The sequence below is a fragment of the Phoxinus phoxinus genome, assembly GCF_949152265.1.
Source record: "Phoxinus phoxinus genome assembly, chromosome: 9".
NCBI classification, from domain to species: Eukaryota; Metazoa; Chordata; class Actinopteri; order Cypriniformes; family Leuciscidae; genus Phoxinus; species Phoxinus phoxinus.
Window position 1 is genome coordinate 9,673,200 of NC_136884.1, and position 16,988 is coordinate 9,690,187.

The 16,988-nt window shown below is 36.7% G+C and overlaps 1 protein-coding gene across 3 annotated transcripts; it reads left to right on the plus strand.

The window, feature by feature from the left end:
- Positions 1–849: 849 nt before the first annotated feature.
- Positions 850–13,211, plus strand: cmasa (cytidine monophosphate N-acetylneuraminic acid synthetase a). Of its 3 annotated transcripts, none has more exons than XM_079622838.1 (16): positions 850–1,217; positions 1,320–1,462; positions 2,052–2,204; positions 3,945–4,051; positions 4,525–4,636; positions 4,970–5,051; positions 5,582–5,662; positions 5,751–5,864; positions 5,986–6,089; positions 7,099–7,216; positions 7,897–8,033; positions 8,534–8,667; positions 8,804–8,898; positions 9,121–9,292; positions 10,298–10,457; positions 10,944–13,211. In XM_079622838.1, the coding sequence occupies exons 1-16, from the start codon at positions 994–996 to the stop codon at positions 11,150–11,152; spliced, it is 2,145 nt and encodes a 714-aa protein (XP_079478964.1). In that variant the 5' UTR covers positions 850–993; the 3' UTR covers positions 11,153–13,211. The 3 variants fall into 3 exon arrangements, with proteins under 3 accessions (XP_079478964.1, XP_079478966.1, XP_079478965.1); XM_079622840.1 differs by having other exon boundaries at positions 5,986–6,071; positions 10,944–13,205; XM_079622839.1 differs by having other exon boundaries at positions 5,989–6,089; positions 10,944–13,205.
- The last annotated feature ends 3,777 nt before the right edge of the window (positions 13,212–16,988 follow it).

Here is a 16,988-nt window from a genome sequence, read left to right on the forward strand (position 1 = left end):
TAACGATAGAAACATTTTTGACTTGTAACAGTATATTGTATAATAAATTTATAGATCGTTCTGCTTTGTCTGGACTCTATTTGAGAGGTTTCATTACAAATATGAGGGTATGTAGTATTTATCTTTTACTCAACCTCCTCAATAATAAACTTATTTGAGTTTCATTCTTCATGTTTTCAAAATATTTGTGTCATAATTGATTGGTAATCGTACAGTTGACGATAGGCATGACTTCCATAGTATTTTTTTCCTACTATGGAAATCAATAGGTGCCATCAAACTGCTTGATTACCAATCAATTATAAAACAAATATTTTGAGAACATGAAGAATTAAGTATTTAGTTAATTTAGAATTTAGTTACACTAAATCGGTGATCTTTATTCACTTTATCTTTAAAGACATATGTGAAACATCCGCGTTTGCTCATCGCCTGTGGGGTTCATTTGCAAAACGTAAATGTAAGAAACGTATCCACGATGATTAACGTTACTATTATTTAACTGAAGTTATGATTACAAATGCCTTAAATGATTTTATCCGCCGGGATGATAGAATTGACGTCATTACGTGAGGACGTAAAGTAACACGATTGCCTTGTTGTAAACGAAAGTACCGTAAATAATCGTAATTCCGCGCAATTTATATGATCCGAATCAATACTTTTTCAATAAAGGCATTTTAATTGTTTAATATTTATTCGCTATTCCAGGTTATTCGGTTCAGGACTGTATAATGTAATGCTCATACAATTACATATTTCAATAAACGAACAGTTAATATATTTAGTGATTGTTTTTCACTGTCATTACGGTAATGTCACTTACGTCACTTGGTATTTGCCAAAACGTCATCAGCAGCCCTTTTGCTATGGTTTATGTGAGTAGCATCGGAATGGAACAAACGCCCCTCAGCTCTTGTTTGGACTAAAGTGCGGCTTTTATCTGCTTGATTGTCTGTACAACTGGGAAATATTAATTGATTTTCAACTAAAATGGCCACACCAGGGGAAAGCTGTAAGCGAACGCTGCTCGAAGACAGTGATGAGAACAGCTCCAGAACAAAACTAAGAAAAGTCGATAAAAGACACATCGCTGCTCTTATTCTCGCCCGTGGAGGAAGCAAAGGCATCCCTCTGAAGAACATCAAGATGTTGGCAGGTGTTCCTCTGATCGGATGGGTGATCAGAGCAGCGCTGGACTCTGATGTCTTTGACAGGTGAGGTTATTGTGTGTGTGTGTGACGTGACGTCCCTCACTGATTGTCTGTACTGTATGACAGTGGTACTATATTGTGTGTGTCCTATGCATGCTTTTGCAGTGTTTGGGTGTCCACTGATCATGACGATATTGAGAAAGTGTCCAAGGTCTGGGGTGCTAAAGTGCACAGGAGGAGTCCAGAGGTGTCCAAAGACTCTTCGAGCTCACTGGACACCATTAAGGAGTTCAGCTGTCAAAACCCAGGTTAGAAATCAGGCTCTGTTGCAGTCAAATCCCATTGCATGGTTTAGTTCTGTATAAGGGGGTGTAACTAGAGCTTGTAGAACAAGTGTGTCTACTCGTCCAGCAACATAGATAGAAACAGGAAAGTGGCCAAGTAAACCAGTTTAAATGTTGATCATGCTTCTCTTTGTATACCAGAACGGTTTCACCCACCATGTCTTTATTTGCATTGTGAATGAAACCAGAAAAACAGACTCTGCGGCTGGTACATTTTCGTGCAATGATGCAGAAGAATGTTTATAATAAAATCGCCCGTTTGTGATATTTACCATGTTACAAGTCTGATTCAATATATTTATTCACAGGCCTGTATCAAGAGAGACGCACAGCTTGTTCCTCAAGGTTGCAAGCTCCAAAACCTTGCTAGATTCAGCATGTTTTCCAAAATATAGAGATATGGGGAACATTCTCACAGTTCGACCTTAGAGCAATATTCTCCTTTAACCTCTGGTTGTCTGAAGTGTGTAAAAAGTAAATGGTGGATCTCAGAAATCCATTAAATGGTTATAAATGGGAGAGTGGTTAAGTGAAATTGAATGTTCTTGCACAGATGTGGACATCATCTGTAACATCCAGGCCACATCTCCATGTCTGCACCCTAGCCATCTCAAAGAGGCTCTGGAGCTCATGACCAATCAAGGCTGTGATTCTGTCTTCTCTGTGGTCCGGCGACACAATTTTCGATGGAAAGAGGTCAAGAAAGGTTTGTTGAAGTGCAATCTGCGAATGTTCACAGATATAATGTACAGATATAATTCAGCAAGGATTCAAGACATTGATAAAAAAAAAAAAAATTATAATGTTACAAAAGATTACTATTACTAATGCTGTTCTTTTGTTCTTTCTATTCATCAAAGAACCCTGAAAGCAAATGTTCAACATTGATTATAATAAAATGTTTCTTGAGCAGCAAATCATCATATTAGAATGATTTCTGAAGACAGCTTTGCCATCGCAGGAATAATTACATTTTAAAATGTATAAAAATAGAAAACAGTTATTTTAAATTGCACATACATTTCACAATATTACTGTTTTACTGTATTTTAATCATAATGAAATTTGAGATATTTCTGTCTCTCCATTGACGACCTACGCAACTACCACTTTCAAGCCTCAGAGAGGTTGTAAAGACATCATGGAATTAATCCATGTGACTCCAGTGGTTTAACCTTAATTTTATGAAGCGACGTGAGTGCTTTGTTTGCACAAAAAAACATAATTTACTACTTCATTTACAAAATATTAATCTCCAACGTGCGTTCACAAGAGCACCACGACGCATACGTGTTGTGTTGACACGAGAGCCTGCGTTGGGTGAACTAACCCTTTAATAACTATTAAACAGAGTGTATTATGGAGTGTTTTGTGTGATGAAACATTTATCTGATCTCTATAATGCTCAAACTGTCACAACTTATAAACTAAAAGTGTGAATCTCACAAAATCTGTCAAAAACATGTTTGCTAGTGTATATTTCACCCAAAAAGCTTTTTTGCATTGTGATATTATTGACACAACAATATTAAGCACATTTCCCCCTTTAAAATCTTATTAGTGTAATGCAAAATAACCTCATTGTCAATAGACATTTTACTTTTGAGCTTTTTTTTATTGTCTTTATTCTCTATAAGTATTGTAATTAAATATTCTCATAATCAATTACATGAAAAGTCAACAGAAATGAAAGGCAGCAAAATATATATAAAGAATGCTCAGAATTATGCATCATATATTATTATATTGTAAATTACCCTAATATAAATTTATTATATTGTCAATTTATTAGTATATATTTTTCACATCAGAGTAACTGAATAAAAGCCTGCTTTTATTTATTTACAATATATAAAATATGTGTGAGTCATATTCACTGTAATATTGAAAAGAAAAGAAAGAAAGCAAAGCTTTTTTGCATTTGTGACATTTATTTTCATGACAATTAGGCATATTTTCCCTCAAATTCTTATTGTCATTTGTTTAGACATTTTAATTTGATTAAATTGTTTTTAGTTGTAATTTTTCACAATGATTATTGTCATTACATTATATATTATGGGGGAAATAAATCTGCTTTAACTGCACTGCTAGTACTTTGTTGAAATACTGTATATACATTTTTCACATTAAAGTAATGAGAATAAAATTCAGACAGACAGACAGATAGATGGGTGGATAGACAAACACAGATTTTCTTTTGATTTGGGGGTGAAATATGACCCAGACATGTTCTTGACTGGTTTTATGATATGCACCCAGCGATCTGGCTAGTCATCAAGCTATGAATTATTATTTCTCTTTCAAAGCTTCCGGTTGGCACTGTAATGTATCCATTTTCACTCGGCAAATCACCTTGTCTAACAGAATCTGTGTGAACACACACACCTAGTGATGATTCTTGGTGATGTATCCTGCATAACTTAAATCCTTCTCACTCTGTCAGCGTTTGGCACAGCTCTGGAGGAACATCTGAAGCACACTGGCAGAGAGATCGCTCTGCCCATAGAGATCTGCGTCACGATGCTGCAGGAGACCGGCATGCAGGAAGAGGTATCTCACACTGTCACACAACACATGATCAAATGACATGACGCTTGTCATCCTGAGGGGAAGTTGATGCACATTACTGCATACACAGTGGCAGAGAGTGGTCGTTTTCTGGGAAGGGCTCAATCTTTCTGCCTTTCAAATATTTAGTAAAGGGCACTTTATACAGAACCAGTTTTAAAAGGATGAATGACATTTATTTGACATGCATTAAAAAAAAACAAGTTGTCAGAATACAAATGAATGAGGGTTGCAAGTTAACATTTAATGAGCTTATAAATATTAAGCCTTTTTACTCTGATATAGATATATATATAGATAGACACAGATAATAATAGCAGTTAAAGGAGACAATTGTTCCTCACTGAAACCATCAAACTGTGTTTTCAGTCATTTTTATACACAAGCAAATCAGTTTATATTTTACTGCACGCTGCAAAGGTCTTGTGCGTTTACAACATTTGCTTTCGTGCCAGGGTTTGTTCTGTATCGCAGCTGGAGCCGATAAACTGAAGAAGTTAAAGGCGACTCTGGACTGTTCCACTTTCCAACTGGAGGAGTTTTACTCTGACCCTCACGCCGTTGCTGGTACATGCTATTTTCCGTAAATGAAATTGTTGAGGTACAGCTAGCTACCGAGTTAAATGTCATTTCTGCATTTAGAAGGACTTCCCAAAATGAAAACGAGACTTGATTTGTTTAATTTTGAAACCATGCTTGGTTGTATAGCTGATTACAAAAACAGGATAATGGCACTGAGCTATTTTGAAACATGAAACTTTTCATATTTGTCACCAGTGTTAAGAGTACCACAACTAGAGCCATATTTGTAACTCTTTACACTTTACAAGTCATGTTCAAACACAATCAAGGGCTTGCAAATGCATTTGATGTTGGGTTTCTTTTCTCATGATTATTTAGGAGCTCTCACATCTTACCTGAAGGAGCTGCCTGAACCTCTGATGACCTACCAGCTGTGTGAAAAGTGGATTCAAGCCTCAAAGTAAAGCACATTCACATACACCAATGTCCATGACTTCAGACGAAAATATCGTGTTTTTTTTTGTGAATCTCTCCAAGTTTTTGAAGTCCCATCCTAGAATGCACCAATTTTCCAATTGTGGTGTCCACTAACATAACAGAAGTCCTCAGGCAGCATTCAACATTAAAGTTCAAGCATCATAAATAAGTGACATGATATAATCATTTATATTCGTGCCTCGGAAAATGAGGATCTGGATTGTAAAGGGGAATTAGCTTGGAATTGTCTCGGTGCTTCAAATGATTGACGTCAATGTTTTTCAAAGGTGTCAGGCTTGAAATATGAATGTGCCCAGTTCTTGTGAAATTCAATTCTAACTCTAAATCGTAATCCTAAATAAAACGTCTATGAAAAATTACACCCATGCTAATGTGACACTGATTAAACAGCATGTGAATTTAAGAGTATTAGAAATTATATTGATGAAGGTGTTTCAGATTTTAAACTTAGTGTATTGTGTATATTCTCTCTTGTTTTTCTCTCGTCTGCAGTATTTCTGACTCTCATAAGAGGCTTAAGGCGCTGATGGAGGTGTGTGACATGTTACCAGAGCCCAACAAAAACAATTTTAGGTCTGCTTGTCACTACATCAAACTAACTTTTAGCATTGACCTTTAACAAACTATAATGACCGCAACATGCTAATCCATGTCTGTGAAGGTACCTGGTGCAGTTTCTTGCTAAGCTTGCTCTGGAAAGCAACGTCAACAAGATGACTGCAAGCAACATCTCCATCGTACTGGGCCCCAGTTTGCTGTGGGCCAAACCAGAGGGGTGAGATTTACACACAATGCTTCCAAATTGCATTGTTTATGTACAATTGTTAGGATTAAATGACATTTTTGATGCTTCTTGTGGAACAGTTTGACATGTTACAGTTTTGCTCTTCTCCTAGAAGCCTTGCTGAAATGGCAGCCACTACTTCCGTCGTGTCAATAATAGAACTGATGATCAACCATTCAAGCTGTTTCTTTCCAGAAGGTCTCTGCTCCAAACCTAGTGAGTGTCTAGAACAGTGGTTCTCAACCAGGGGGGTCAGGGCCCACTAGAGGCCCCTACACAGCTCCAAGGGGGCCTCAAGGTGGCTTAAATTATTTAACTATTTTTTTCTTTACAGCAGAAGGACCAGAAACACAGTATATTTGGGGGGGGCCTTTGACACTTAAAGTTGGATTTCCAACTTTGGAAATTTTCTAACCCGACTGTAAATTATCGTGTAAATTATTATGTACCTGTAAAACAAATTCAGCAAAGTAAAATTTTGCAGCAATGGTCTAATATGAGCATTGATCTCACATGCTTGATCTACTATGTGTATAAACGAATCACTTGAATTCATAAATATTACATTTAATTAGAACTATTTTATCAATACTTTTCAGAACCGAATGAAACATATCGATAATCAACCAATGCTTCACCACTTCATTCTCTTCATCTTGGATAGAATGAAGATAATGATTTTTGCTGAGATTATTATTATTGTATTTATTCATATTTTGAATCAATCTTGTATACATTTACATTTATGCTTTTATCCAAAGCAACTTACAAAAGATGAAGAAAAGCAATTTGGAAAATAGTCAATATTTTGTAATATACAATACCAGGTTTTTATTAGTTTTTTAAATAGTTTTAGCAATTTTAGTACTTCAGCTTAAATTTACTTCATTACATTTCTAATTTCCATTTTAAGTTTTTAAGTTTAAGTTGTTCATCTAATATTTTATTTTATGTCTGCTTTATTATTTAAATTATCAAAAATGTTTTAGTTTGTAGTTCCAGTTAGCTATAACAACGCATTATTCATAAAACCTTCAAGCAATACTGCTTCAGATTGGGTCAAATCCAGGCAGCATATTTTCCCTGGCTAATGTATGCCTAAAATGTCTAAAAATGTTGCCAAAATAGGCAGCTCACTAGGAACTGAGCTTTTCCTCTTTAAGGATTCTTTACTTTCACTCAATCATGGCTGTTTATTCATAGCCTTTGCTCTTTTGCTCTTCAGATGCGGACAACGATTCAGGCTTTTCTTCCATGTCTGAGTGCCCGAGTACTGACTCCGAAGCCGAATCCAAGTGGCGCCCAGGCAGCCGGGGCTCGTTCGATTCTGACCGCAAGGACAGGTACAAGTCTCACCCTCGCGTTTACAGACGTCATATGTAGTGACCAGTGAGTCCATCACAGTCCAAACAGACGGTCTGAGACCAGAGCTGGGGGCTGTTTAGATGTGTTCATTTCATATGACACATGCAACTTTTTCCAATGCAGCATCTTTCGGAATAAAATGATTAAAAGGAATGAAAGGTTATTTATTTGTATTTCAGTAATTCCAATTCTAGTTATCCAGTGAGTGTATAAGCAGAAAGTGTTCAGATCCGCTCTTATGAGCTAATTAATTTATATTAATATATAATTAATAATTATATATAATTATATAAAAAATAATTAACTTATATAAATTAATTTGATATATTTTTTTTTAAATTATATGTTGAAAATGTGCTAAATTCTAAAACAATTTAAAATCTCAACCATTCCCAATATCTCTCTCTGGTTGCTGTCCCAGTGGTCAGGTGGTGGTCCTGTCCTTCTCCTCCTTCCCTTCTGTGGAGACTAATACCCCACTGTCCCTCTCTAGTGTGTGACAGTTTTTCTTTATGGCATCAGTATTAACTTTTCCGTGCAAGTCATTAACTCAACTTGGACCACTACATGTTAATTCCCTGCATGTTAACTGATCTTGTGTATACATACTGCAATGTAATCCCATGATATGAGTTCCCTGCTTTTCTTCCCTCCCCAGTATCATGACCCGAGAACTTGCGACCACACCAGTCATGAGGAACGGACCGGGAGGTTTGAGTGGGACATCCGCTCAGCTGAATGTGGGGACCCCTACCTCAGGTCCCAAGGGCCCCAGTCCGTTCATGGTGTGCATAGGTGAGTCTTAATCGCCCTTATCCCAGATGGAAAACGTTTTGATCATAATGCACTTAAAATGGAAGTTTCTAAAGTCAGTTATTATAGATATAAACACGATTATTGTTCATTTCTGCTTATTGAGGAATGTCAAAATGATTTTCTGTGATGATCAACAGAATGTCAGATGTTGTTGATTGAACTTAACTTTTACTGACCCTTAAACTTTTAAAGTATTTTACATATAAATCTCAGATGATCTATTCTTCTGTCCGTCTTAATTGAAAAGATGAGTTCTATTCCTTAAAAACAGAATGTTCCGTGACAGTTCATGATCATCATTCATCATGCCTTCAGCTGTTTAATATTGATATTATGCTACATTTATTAACATAAGAGACTTTAACTAAAACCCTAAAACTTTTGAACGGTAGTGTACTAGTAGTTAAGGTTGAATGTATTGCATGTTGGGGACTCTAACCATATATTTAAATTACAGACCGCCAATTCTTTCTTTTCAGGGGACTTCTGTACTAAACCACTGAACCTGAACCCAGCTTGCAGGCCTCGCCGTCAGGACTGGGACGGAGAGCTGTGTGAAAATGGCTCCTTCTACTTCGCAACCAAAGAACTTATAGCAAAAGGGCTTCTTCAGGTAAAATTTGGGGGTTTAAAATCAATAACATAATATGTGGCCAAAAAAGCTTGACATAAAAATCCATAGGCAAGAAAGCATATTATCCGTATCCTAAATCAATCAGATTGTGATTTTGTTGTGTTACTTTTCACAGGGTGGAAAAATGAGTTACTTTGAGATGTGCCCGGAGTGCAGTGTGGATATTGATGTTGACATAGACTGGCCTGTAGCTGAACAGAGAGTGCTAAGGTGAAAAAAAAAAAAACTTTATTGTCTGCAGCTGCCTATAAATAACATATTATTACTATATCAAGTAATTAAATACACATGTAATGTGTAGCTGAAGCCTTGCCAATAATAGACTTGTGTTTCAAGTTCCCAAGCAACTTTATGTTAGCAAACAACCACAATGCACAGAGTGCAAAGTTTGAACTTAAGCAAACTGTGTGTGGGTGTGTATGTGTGATTAAGGTTCGGTTACTTCGGTAAGGACAAACCTGAAGTTGTGAAGCTCCTGCTGTGTAACGTGTCAGGATGTTTGACAGACGGGCAGATCTACATCTCAGCGAATGGAGAGGACATGGTGTCCATCAACACTAGAGACCAGGCCGGCATCGACATGCTGATTAAAGCAGGAGTGAAGGTGATTCTTGTTTGGCAACAATTTGTTACCTACCCCCGACCTCAACCAACCCCCACACAACAATAGACCCCCTCCTTTATCTTTGCCCCATCGTATCCCATCATGCATCTGGGATGCCTCTTGTTTTTGCCTTTTAATTAAACAAAACTTTGTTATAAAATGCACAACTTGATATTTCACTTTTAATTCCGCTATTTCTTAACAGTTTGTGTGTAGTGTTGTGCAGTTTGATAATGTTTAGTGAGTTTTTCTGGTCTTACCATTCATGATCACAAGGGCTCAGATGCACAAGTACTCAGATGTCTCCTCTGACTAGTTATCCTTGCGCAGCGGCAGTATCGTAGCCTATGAGGTTTATCCGAGGCGCGATTATTGCTAATTGAAAACTTTACCCAATACCCCGCCGTGACGACTTGAAATATAGTCGGCACTGGCAATTTTTGACAGTTTCTACGGAGACTGATCTATTAGTAAAAGAGAGAATTAACTGAGTGTTAATAGGAAATGTGGTAATGCATTGGGTATTTTAGCAACAATACACACACACAAAACTATGAAGAAGGGTAGATTCAAATGTTATAATAAAAAAACGAATAAATTAATAATTGACAAATTAATAAATGGTTGATATATTACTTGAAAATTGTTTTATTACAGTGAGTGTTTCTGTTTTAGGAACGGTACACGTACACAAAAATAAAAACTGAGAAAGGAAAGATTAAAATGCTATAATAAATAAAAATGAATAGAAAACGATAATTTGAAGTGAATTGAAAAATAAAAAATAAATTACACAGTTAATACATTGATTATATTTTACCAGCTGTACGCAATACTGTACATGTACAAAAAACAGGGACTAAGATTAAAGTGTTATATTAAATAAAGAAAATTAATACATGTATATCTCAGTTATTATTCAATTATTAACCATTTAATTTGTCAATTATTTATGTTTTATAAATAATGTTTATGTGCCCTCCCCCTCCCCCTCAACTACTTTAGGTTATTTTGATAGAACAAAACCCAATAACAAAAGCCTTAGCTGACAAAATCTCCCAGAGGATGGGCTGCCAAGTCCTGCAGAAAGTGGATGACAAACTGAAAAAGGTGGAGAAACTCATGGAGAAGTATGGGCTGGAGTGGAAAGAGGTGGCGTACTTGGGTGAGTCAAGAGCTCTCCGTTTCTCCCAGTTACATCAGCTGAATGCCATAATCAGTAACAACATGGTGTCTTGGAAACATTGGTGTGCATAATACAGAATCAAAAGATTGTACCTTTATATTAACTATGAATACTGCAAGCAAGCTATTACTTTTCTCAGCCTTTTATCTTGTAATAATACGATTATAATGTTGATTAGAATGACTTAAAGGGGCTGTATGTAAAATTCAGAAACTCTTGTTATTAGCGACACCGGTGGCCGTTAAGAGAACTGCAGCCAGCAACTTCACATAAAAATCAGTCTTTCATAGACAACATAGGAAGTCAGGGAAGGTCTCGTTTTTTTAAGTTTCGTTACAAGCTGTTCACACATCGGCAATACAAATAGCAGTTAATACATGTCAATTCTTACATATAGCCCCTTTAAACATATCCCTGAAAATGAATATATTTCTCAAAATCTGTGTCCCAACATCTTTGTATCAGGGAACGATGAGCCAGATGTAAAGTGCCTGAACCTGGCAGGGCTGAGTGCAGTACCCCATGATGCCCCAGGGGTGGCGCTCAATGCTGCCAAATACACCTGCTGCAGCTCGGCGGGTCGCGGAGCCCTGCGAGAGTTCGCCGAACGCATCCTACTGCTGAAAAAGCAGGCCAAGTCTCAGATGGAGCGGGACAGAATTGGCAGAGACTAGGTGAGGTTTTGCCATGGAGGTGTTCAGACACCAATATTCTGAAACACTAATTACACTTTTGACTTTGGTAACAAAACACGATGAAGTACAAGTGTATTTTAAGAATGTCCTTTAACTGGTTTAAATTGAATGTTTATAATAATGCTGTGATGGTGGGGGTGGTGAAGAAAAAAAGCTGTTTTTTTCCGTTTGTGAAATGATTGAATCATGTTATTCATGCATGAGCACTGAGCAGGTGTATTTTTCGCAACCAAATCACTAAAAAAAAATCTGAATCTTAACATGTAATTGTTTCAATTAAGGCTGTTAATGTTCTGGCATGACCACAATTTTAAATGAAGGTTTAATTGTCATCTGTTAATTTAAGGCATTTGTTGAAATGGTATATTCAATAAAAACTGTGATTTTATTCTCCCCTTGTCATTTTATGTTGCTTTATAAAAAATAAACAGAGTAACATTCTGCCTTACATCGATTGCCATTAGCTCTATGCGCATACTTAATGTGAAAATAAGCGTAGACTGAAATCGTATATATATTTGGAGCAACTTCAAGCTCCAAAATATACACTAGAGGGCAGCCTTGTACGAACAAATGACTCAGTTACACACCTCATTTAAATTCAACTAAAGATTATGATGAGCTACTAAATTTGAAAAGAATATGTCCATTAATATGAGACTCTAATGTCTACTAAACAGATGATAGTTAAATATTATCTTTGCATATGAAAATGCTGTTCCAAAGTCACATGTCACCTTCATTAACTGATTAATGGAAAGTAGAATGATCAGATATAAATAATACAGCAATTTGTCAGCATGCTAAAGCATAGGCAGTTTCTTCACCCTCATGAATTTCTTTATTGTTTGGCAGAAATACATGACCTTTAGCCGTCTCTGTGTGAAGCCTGAATGATGATCACCAGGGTAAAGGCAGAGGGCATAATGAGGGTGAGATTTCCACTCACCAGCCACAATTAAGACTCAATGGGTCTGTTAATTTATGATTCCTCTTAATCTATGCACCCTAAGAGAGAGGGCAAACCCAATTAACTCTCTCTCGTCATCCTCTGGCACATTATCATTGTGCGCTTGTCGTTCTGGCCGCAGTGCAATGCCAGCAGAATACTGTTTAGCCACCCAAAGTCAACTTATCTCAACTTATATAACCAAAGAGAGTGGGAAGATAAGATATTTCCCTGGAAATTAAATGTTAATTCAGAACTTGGGTCCTGTGATAAAGTAAAGCATTATCACTTAGATTCTGTTGGTTTCAAAGGCTAAAATGGGAAACCGATTATAGGAAATGCATGTACTGGTGTAGCTTTGCTTCGTTACAGAATGAATCAATGTTTTTAAACAAATCTTGTTCATTTGTCAAAGGATGTCCCGGTATGAACTGTTGTTTAGAATGACGAGACGTCCCCAAACATCTATGTTCAAAAGAGCCAACATAGCTAAAAAAACTCCACTGTTGTTATTGTTGAAGATGCACTATGTAACTTTTGACCCTCTAGCGCTTAAAAAAAACTGCACATGCATTTTGTGGAAGAACATTGTTTTGACTGTGCGGATGAATTTGACCTCACACATTAGATAATGCTTTACAATGAAGAGCACCATATGGCAATTTATATGCTCAATAAAATACGCCATTTCCGCGTCGCTTTTACAACACCTCAGTTCTCGCCATCTCCGAAAAGCCATGCCAATGTTGATTCTCTTTTATTATAAGCTCTATCCCATTCTCTTTATGCCATGTAATTCAAAATATTAATTTTACTATAACAATAAACAAATAATAAATGACACTGACCACTAAAAAAAAGATTTGGGAACAAATGTAAGATTTATGTATTTGCATTACACATAAATTTTTATTTGTTTGGATTACGCTGTTTTAACAAACGAATCAACATGATATGATGCATATTTGTCAGTCATACATACTGTAACTGAAACAGGTTATTTATTTCATTGTATTTAAAAACTGAATGTGTTTTAATTACAGTAACCATGTACATTTATCATCAATAAATCCAATTTGTTTCAGTCTCATACGTTTTAATTGAATATTCCCACAGCCATATTTTTAACCGTTCATACTTTTTGAACATGAGGATTTGAGTAGATGGAACGAATCAAAAACTTCAATATATTGGAGTAGCAGAGTTGTGAGAATGTTTATGATCAGATGTGTAATGAAACCAGCTGTTACTGGAGTTAATACCCTCTATATCCTTCGCCACTGTTGCTGTTGTTGTCGGAATACATTAACCCATGACACGGACATTGCACATGACCTTCTTGAAACCCATTGGGCTGTAAGCTAGTGTGAGAATTTTGAAGTTGCAGGATCAATACATGCAGAAGTCCCTTTCTCTCACTAACTCCTGCTTGTCCACTGGAGCCAATTAAACTGGGTCAATAGAAACTGATGAGACCAGCCGTGCGGGGCACAGGTGTGTGTCTGCAGCAGTCGGTCCTGCCAGTTCTTACTAGTGCCTATCATCTCATTAAAAAAAAAAAAACCTTTCAGCCTCTCCGTCTCTGAGCGCAGTCACTGGTCCCACAATGGAGCCTCAGGTGGGTTTGTGAGGGATTGGATTGACTTTGATTGTGGTTTTAAGCCCTGGGGATGTTTTAAATTTAGAATGAGAGAGGATATTTCTGCATGGATAGGATCGGTGTATCTCACCGTTATAATTGAATCATGTTACCTTAATGCAAATGCTCCTTCAGCGTACTATCAAAAACCTTTGGAAAAAATGGATTAAGGAAAACTTGCCCTATAAAAAAAGGTACTGTGCTGGTGCCATGCACAGTGACGTATCACATGGCAATATTGAGGTGCTTTTGAATAGGCCTACCATGGGAATGAATAATTATCATATTCATGCACTGCGCGGTATTATGGGAGGGAGTATGTTAATGTACAGAAACAAACAACACACCTGAAGGAGGTCAGTGTCAATCACATCTATCTGTACATTACCAAATTAAGAAACTGAACAAATTATTACTTTTTATAAATATTTTAAATTATTTAAAAAAATAAATAACTTTTGAAGGAGCCTTGAATGCTTAATGAATAAATAAATGGATAATACATTTCTTGTAAATGAAATGAAATTATAATGAATTAAAATTGTATTTATTTATTTGTTTGTAGTATCCATGTTGGTTGTTACTTAAACTGCCCATTATTTTGGAAAGCAGCAGAGTTTTTAATTAAGGCACTGCAATATGGCCAGATGGAGTACATTTCACATCATACTATGCATTGTACATTTATCGAGAGTTACACAAAAATATCTGGGACTCGACAGAGAACGTGACCTGACAGTGATGAAGGGCTTGCAGTGAGTTTTCATAAAGCCTTCTAGTCATGCATCAATCAGACATTGGACTCACTCAGTTATGAGTCTGTCAGGTATATTAGGGCACAGTGAGTTTGTGGTTCGCATTTTTAAATCTCCGTTTAGAATATGGGTTATTTGACGTCCAAACTTTTTTGAAATTTTTGTTTTATATACAGTGTTGGGGTAACGCATTACAAGTAACGTGAGTTATGTCAGCAGATTACTTTTTTCAAGTAATTTTCGAGTAACTAAAGCATTACTTATACATTTACAACAAAAATCTGTGGGTTACTCTAAGTAACACTTTGTTTTCCCATGTTTTGCAGAGGCGTTGTGTCCGCTGTGTAACATGATGGTTATTGTAGTTATAGACTAAACGAGACCATGCATTTACTCGTCTTACCTGCACAGAAACTGATTCTGTGTTCCTCAAAATGAATAAAAACTGTCAAATGCAAACTCAGAATATAACCCCAACCAGCAATATTTAAAAAATATACTGTATATATATACTGTATGTACTTAATCTCACTTTATTAAGCAATGACTTTGCTGCTGGCCTTCGATTATTTAATTCAACCATAAGCAAAAATGACTTTAGATAAACATCACATGTGGTTTGTTTGAGCTGCGCCCTCTACTGTACAGTCGTGAATGTGCATTTCCTTCAGCCTGAGGCTTATTCTTTTCACTTTTGGTGTGAAAGGGCCTTTACATTTGCCAGAAATATAACTTATTTTGGTAGCACTTTATTTTACAGTCCTGTTTCGCATGTACATACTATGTACTTATTATTGTAATGAATGATAATAACTGAGTAATAACTGTACTAACCCTAAACTTACCCCTAAACCTAACCTTAACCCATGTATTTACCTTGTATTGCCCACTACTTTCTTAGGTAAGTACACTGTAAGTAGCCTCCACAGTAAGTGCGCGCTGTAAAATAAAGTCCAACCCTTTACAAGCCCAGCCCAGGTGAGAAAAAGTAATGCAAAAGTAATGTAACATTACTATTCATTAAAAAAACCCACAATTAGTTACCTTTTAGGGAGTAACGCAATATCGTAATGCATTATTTTTTAAAGTAAAGTTCCCCAACACTGTTTATATTTAGGTTACTGCATGATTTGGAGCTTTTCTTTTTTTTAAACAGAGGCTGTGATTCATTAGTCATTTTAAAGCTGACAATAATATAATCTCAGCTCGAAAGTGACACACCTAAGCTTACTTCCTGTTCCCGCCCTGCTGGCATTACATGATCCCATCCCATCCATCAAATGCAGCCCAAGCACTGGAGCTCATCAAATGTGACGATGATGAATGCCCCATACGCAGTCTACTTTAGCAATAACACACATACCTCACCCATCCCTCTGAATTACAGTCCACTGGTATTTTTAGGTAAGGATTCTTCCTATGAGGTCAGAGCACTTTAATTTGCTGCGCTGACACGCTCGTTCGTCAGCCTCACGCAGGTTTTATTGGACAGTGACAGCAGCCGGATTGCTGTTGACAGGTCTGTGATGTCCTAGCAGCGTCGTGGTTTTAGCACATGGCGTTCTGTGACCCGTGGACCTGTGTCCTTGTAAAAAGCTTTTATTCCCTTGATTATTTTCTTTTCCAATTGCTTTGGCAATGTTGCGGGGCGGGGGATGGGATGGTAGTATCCCATGGTTCGAGCCAAATTCTTAGCTCGGAGCCCTCCTCTCAGACAGCACGCCAAATACACATAATCTTTTACTCTATCTGATTATTTGTAAGTGAGAACTTGTGAACTACTCACACCCCATGGCTTGAGTTTAGGTGTGGATCTTAATGATTGATTTTTTTTTTTTTTTTTTTTTTTTAAATCACATCGTAGGAATTCACAAAATTGCCACCTCATAAAATATGTTTTCTAAGTAGATCAGGTTGGATATGAAGTTATTTGTATGAGGCAACTAAAATGGAAAATTTGCATATGAACTCTGAAAATGGACCTCACCGTTCTCCACTATGCACATGGCCCATAAAGCCTTTGTTAATGAAACACTTGTGATTCAATGACTGAACTCTTGAAGTGGTATTCCTGCGTTAATGGTTTGTTGATATGAAAGCAAGTCGTACATTTGGATTGCGTGTGGACTTCCACTTTAGCCCACATTTTTAATTGGCTCAGAATCACCGAAAACACAAATTGGTAGTAGTTTTATGCATAAATGCTTGAACCTTTTTGCCGTTGTGTATATTTAATTAGTCGTCAAGAGGGGCGGTTCACACAGAACATATTTTTACATGTTGGATATATGTTGAATTATGTTTTGGAAAGAGATGCCGCAGAATGTGAAGTCATATTACAACAGTTGCAGTGTCCATAAAAATGTAGGTGGTAGGAGATATAATGCAAATGGATGCATCTCATCCCAAACAGCTTATGCGGTTACAGCAACCTGGATCCATTATTTGTATCCAAAAACTGAAAAGGATATT

Excerpts from the sequence above, each read along its gene's own strand:
- cmasa (XM_079622838.1), top strand. The coding sequence starts at position 994 with ATGGCCACACCAGGGGAAAGCTGTAAGCGAACGCTGCTCGAAGACAGT. Across the intron at positions 1,218-1,319 it reads GACTCTGATGTCTTTGACAG|TGTTTGGGTGTCCACTGATC; the intron begins GTGAGGTTATTG and ends ATGCTTTTGCAG. Across the intron at positions 4,052-4,524 it reads AGACCGGCATGCAGGAAGAG|GGTTTGTTCTGTATCGCAGC; the intron begins GTATCTCACACT and ends CTTTCGTGCCAG.